The sequence below is a fragment of the Ursus maritimus genome, unplaced genomic scaffold, assembly GCF_017311325.1.
Source record: "Ursus maritimus isolate PB19 unplaced genomic scaffold, ASM1731132v1 scaffold_8, whole genome shotgun sequence".
NCBI classification, from domain to species: domain Eukaryota; kingdom Metazoa; phylum Chordata; class Mammalia; order Carnivora; family Ursidae; genus Ursus; species Ursus maritimus.
This window is the reverse complement of record NW_024426996.1, coordinates 81625135-81630478: the sequence shown is the minus strand read 5'-3', so window position 1 is coordinate 81630478 and position 5344 is coordinate 81625135. Positions and strand designations below refer to the sequence as shown.

Below are 5344 nucleotides of genomic sequence, written 5' to 3'. Positions count from 1 at the left end.
TCAGAGGTGCGGCGCGTAAAAGGCGGGCGCGCCGTAGGTCTGCGAGCCCAGCACGAAGGGCGACAGCACGGCCGGGCTGGACAGGAAGGGCAGCTGCGCGGCGCACACCAGGCCGCCGGGGCCGTGCGCCGGGTACGCGGCGGGGCCGTGCATGGCGAGCGGCGCGCCCATGGGCGGCGACGGGCTGAGCGGGCTGAGGCCGCCGGGCAGCCCCGCGCCCGGCCCCGCGCCCGGCCCCGCGGCCCCGCCGCCGCCGGTCGGCGCGCTCGTGTCGGCGCCGGGGTTCTGCTTCTTCCACTTGGTGCGGCGGTTCTGGAACCAGATCTTCACCTGCGTCTCGGTGAGGCTCAGCGACAGCGCCAGGTTGAGGCGCTCGCACACCGACAGGTAGCGCGTCGCCTTGAACTTGTTCTCCAGCGCCACGAGCTGCTCGTAGGTGAAGGCGGTGCGCGCGCGCCGCGGCTTCCCGGACTTGGAGTCCGAGCCCGTGCGCTTCCGCTTGGGCTTCGTCGCCGCCGCGCCCTGTGGGGTCGTCCCCGCGCCCCCCGCCGCCGCCGCCGAGGCCCCCGGCGGGCCCGGGGCTCCGGGCGAGCTCCCGCGGGGGCCGGGGGCTGCAGCCTCGTCCACCGCTCCGGGGGGCGCCTCGGCCTCGGCCGCGCCCGGGCAGCCCGACCCGCGGGCCGCGAGGCCGCCGCCGCCGCCTCCCCGCGCCTCCTCCGCGCCGCGCGCAGTCCCCGCGTCGGGCGCCTCGTCGTCGTCGTCGTCGTCGGGCGCGTCGTCCCCGCTGTCGGCGCTCGGGCTGCGGCCGCCGCCGCCGCTGCTGTAGCCGCTGGCCTCGGCCTCGTCCGCCTTGTAGGGGTCGCCGGCGTCTGCGGGCGGGGAGCACAGGACAGTTAGGACGCGGCGCCCTCCCTTCCGCGCGCTCGTGCCCTCGGGCTGTCCCGCCCCGGGAAGGGTTCCCTCCCCCCGTGCCGTCGCTTCTCTGCGTCGCCTCCCTCCTCCTCCGTTTCTCCTTAGCGCTTTCGTTCTCCTTCCCTCTTCCCCCGGCGCCCGCGCGCCCGCCTCTGCTCTCCGTCCCTTCCTCGCTCCGTCCTGCCCAAGCTTCCCCTCCGCCGCGTCTGCCCGAGCCGGGCCGGCCGGGCCGCGCGCGGGGTTTACGGCGGAGGGAAAGCTCCGATCGATCCGCGGGGCAGATACAAACTTAATTAAACTCATTTTGTGTGATGTGCAAACTAGTTAACGGCCATTTAATTTATTTCGGCGTATATTACCCTCCAATTACGGAAAGGCGAGGGCCAGCCAATTACCGGGCATTTTAGAGCTGGCGGCCCAGAGGCCAGGAGTGGGGCTGGAGCCGGCTGCCGTGAGGGGACTTGTGGGGACCAAAGCCGGCCGCCCTGGCCCCATTGCCACCACAAGCCTCCGGCCCTGGAACCGTGCAGCCCTCCGTGCCTCGGCTGAAGGCACCGCCGGTCTGGGTCCTGAGCAGGAGGTCCTGGCCTGGGAGGTGGGGGTCCTGAGCATGCTAAGTCCCGGGGGGGTCCCTGCTAGGCCCAGTCTGAGCAGCAGCACCGGTCTTCCAAGCAGAGGCCCCTGAGGTGGCTGCATTTCGAGTGTGGAAAATTCGGAAGACAGAGTCTGTCCTGGGCAGGGCCTGGAAGGGCATCTGTGCAGACTGCACCCCACAGGTGGTGGTGCAACCGTGAGAAAAAGCCAGGGCAGGTGGTGAACACAGTGCTACCCAGTCGGGCGCCAAGACCCCGCTGTTGAGGCAGGTTGGCGTTAAGAACCTGGTGAATAAATGTCAAATTGGGTGCTAGCTGACTTCCCCAGAGCAACTGCACAGGGTGCATGGAAGTCAGGAGGGCAGGTGCGGGAGGGGGCCCACACCCCTTAGCAGGAGCAGACTGTCCCCTAGGGGACCCTGAGAGCACCTGGCCACTAGCTTTGTCTCGTCGGGGGCAGTCTGAGGAGGAAGAGGGCCTGACCAGACTCCCCCCGGAGCCAAGAGACAGGGCCTTCCGCTGGGATGGGCTCCCGATGTGGGTGGAGGCTCCGGGTGGAGACTCCCAGAACCCTGGCTACGCCAGCTGCCCAAACGGTTTCGCTCCAGCCAGCCTGGGTTTGCTCCTCCTTCATCTCAACCCCACCTTGATCAGGCAAGCCAGGTACCCTGAGGTCCCTATGCCCCAAGACAGCGGCCCCAGCCCTGTCCACCCTGAGCTCCCGTCCCTGTTATGTGGAGGGCCTGGGAAGTTGGAGGGAGGAAGGGCCGGAGGAGGGGGCACCAAAAGCAATCAGGAGCCGGTCGAATGCAATTCTCGATCAATAGCGGCCCCTAATAAGTGTAATAGGTTTTAATCGAGTAATTATCCGAATTTTGACCCTATAATTTAGATGTTCGGGGGGAGTTTGCAAGGTGCTTGAAAGAGATATGCATGCTGCCGTAATGGGATATCGACCGGGCCGGGGGCGCGGGCCGCCCCATTACCGGCCGCTTTCCGCCGCTAAGCACATTTCCCCTTAACTGTAATCGAAGGGATTTAATTGTTTTTCCAGAGATAACCAGCGTTTTGTCACAATTAGTCTGATTTGTCCAAAAAAAAAAAAAAAACAAGGGGGGGAGGAAAGGAAGGAAAGGGGGAGGGAGGCTCGGGCGGCCACGGTGGGGGCAGGGAGGTCACGGGCCCGCCGCCTCGCAGGTCCCCTCCTCCTCTGGCACCAACTACCTTCCAAGGCCGGCCTTGCAGTCCCGCAGCCCTGGGACCGGCCCGGCGGAGCCATCCCGGGAGGCGCGGGGCGGCCTCGGCCCCGGAGTCCGGGTCGGACGGAGCCCCGCGCACTGCGAACTTTGCCCTGAGTCTTGGCACACGGCTAGCCCGGCTCGCCGAGGGGCCTGGGAGCGTAAACGCGTAGATGCCGCCCGTCCCCCTGCTCCCGCTCCCGGAGCGGGCCGCGTCCTACTCACGCGGCGGCTCAGCTCCGGTGGCGGCTCCAGCTCCTCCGGCGGCGGCGAGGGCGCGGCGCTCCAGCTCCTCTGCGCGCGGCGGGCGTCCCGGGGCGGCGGGGGCCGGAGCGCACGGGGCCGGAGCGCACGGGGCGCACGCGGCGGGCGCCACGGGGCCCAGAAGCACACAGCGGCGTCTTCTGCTGTTGAACTTGTTGGGGTCCAGAATGTCCAACACGGAGAAGGAGGTGGGGCGCGGCGGCGGGCCAGGCCGGGCCGCCCCGGCACCTTCGGGGGCCGCGGGCACCGTGTCGCTGGCGGCGAGCGGCGGGGGTCCCGCCCGGGGGAAGGCGGGCAGGTCGGCGCGCCCGTCCATGGTGTCCCGGGCGGCGGCGGGCGTGGGCGGTGCGGGCCCCGGGCCGGGCCGGCGGCGGCGGCTGCAGCGCCGGGCCGTCCCCGGGAGCCGCCGGGCCGCTCGCGCTCATGCCGGCCTCCCGCCGCTCCGGCCGCTCGGGCCCCGCCGGCTACTGGGCTCCCATCCCCGGCGGCCCTGGCGCCGCCGCACGGTCTCGCGCAGGCGGCCGCGGCTCGGCTGGCTCTCCGCGCGGTACGCCGCGCTCAGCCGCTGCTGCCCGGCGCTACCTCCGCCGCCGCCTCAGGCGCCCGCCGCGCCCGGCCCGCGCATTTATGGCGGCCCCGCCGGCGGCGCCCACGCGCCCACACGCCGCACACACGTGCGCCCGCAGGCGGCCGCGGGGCTCCGCCGCCCTCGTTAGCGCGCGCGCCTAATTGGCTGCGAACGGTCCCGGGCGGAGGAGGCGGGCCCCGCGCGGGACACACGGACTGAGCCCCGGGCCCGACCAACAGACGCGCAGCCCGGAGCCCGAGTGCGGGCCGCGAGCGGCTGTCGCGGTCGGTCAGGGGCGCGTCGCTGCGCCTCCGTTCGTCCAGAGACTGTGCGCCTGCCTCCTGGGCGAAGGGGGAGGAGACAGCCCTGGCTTTTAAATAATTGCGGGATCAATCGGCGGACGGGCCGCGGAGGCCCCGGGGCGCGCGGGCGGGCGAGCGCTAAGACTTGGCTGGGGCATCCCGGCGCGGGACGCGGCGCCTAGGCGGCCACTCTGCTGGCTCCGGGGCGCGCAGTCCTGACGCTGTGGCGGTTCCCGAGGCTCCGGCGTCCCTCAGCGGCTGGGGCGGGGGTGGGTCCTCGGGGGCAGACTCTGGGTGTCTTCCTCGCGTCCTCAGCCCCCTCCCACGCGTTCCGTGGACGTCGGTCCCGCCTCTCCCGGTCGCTCCTCTCGGGGTCTCCTCTCCCGTCTCTGGGTCTCCCTCGATCTGGGTCTCTGTCCCTCCAGCCCCTCCCGCTCCCGCCCCCTTCGCGTTGTCAAACTAGGGCCCGGCCTTGTGTCCCCGCGAGAGGCGGGGCCGGCGGCCCCTGGGTCGCTCATTAGAAGTGGGCTCGAAAATGAGGGAGGCGGGACGGCCCTCCCGCCCCCGCCCCCCAAAATGGGGACCGAAGAATCCTACAAACAGCAGGCGGCCTACGTAAAAATCGATACCCTTCAAGTAAGGGGACACATGACGGCAAACTCTTCTATCCCCACGCCCGGAGAAATAAGAAGCCCCTCGGTCCGGGTCTTTATTTGCGCATATTTATCTACAGCTGCGATGTTTGCACCACAGGGCCCTGCGGCCCTCGGAAGGACCGGCCGCGTCCGGCGTCCGAGGGTAAGACCACCTTTGCTCCTCGGCAGCGCCCTCCCCCCTCTTCCCGCCGCAGAGCCGGCGAGCGCTGGCCGCTGGTGGGACCCAGGTGGAGCCGGCGGTGGGAGCGCGCGCGAGAGGGTCTTCAGGGTGTGAGGCTGTATGTGGTGGGTGTGAGTGTGCGCGCGGGCGTGTGCATGAGCGGCGTGCGCGCCACCTCACGCTGCGGTCCCCGGAGCCCGCTCCGCACACAAGGACGGGTCCTTTGCAATTACCGCGGGCAATGATCCTTTGGAAGCAGAAATTAAAAGTTGGGAGAAATAATGGGGGACCAATCGGCTGTAATTTGGGCCAAGCTCGGACATGCTGAGCCTCAGGGAGGCTGGGACTAGGGGGGGAGGCAAGGCCTCCCCTCTCCCAGCCCATCCCCTCCCCCGCATGCTGGTCCATCCCGAGATTCTAATCAGACCCACAACACTGTGTCCTTCCTTGCCAGGACTTGATTATTCTTTATCTTTAAATTATAAATCACCTCTGGGGGAAGGAGGGTGGATAATCTCTCATCACAGGGAGGTAATTATCTCCTTCCCGCCCCCACCTTCCTGGCGGGACTCAGGCTCTCTCTACCCCTCCCCCAGCTAAGTTTGAATATAGATGTGCACACCCCATTCACACACACACACACACACACAC

General features: G+C 69.2%; 1 protein-coding gene across 1 annotated transcript; it reads right to left on the bottom strand.

Moving 5' to 3' along the window:
* NKX1-1 (NK1 homeobox 1) lies at nt 1–3432 on the bottom strand. Its single transcript, XM_040625342.1, is given in 3 exon segments — nt 1–869; nt 2969–3374; nt 3376–3432. Coding segments are annotated over 3 exon segments (1332 nt in total).
* Nucleotides 3433–5344: the final 1912 nt, after the last annotated feature.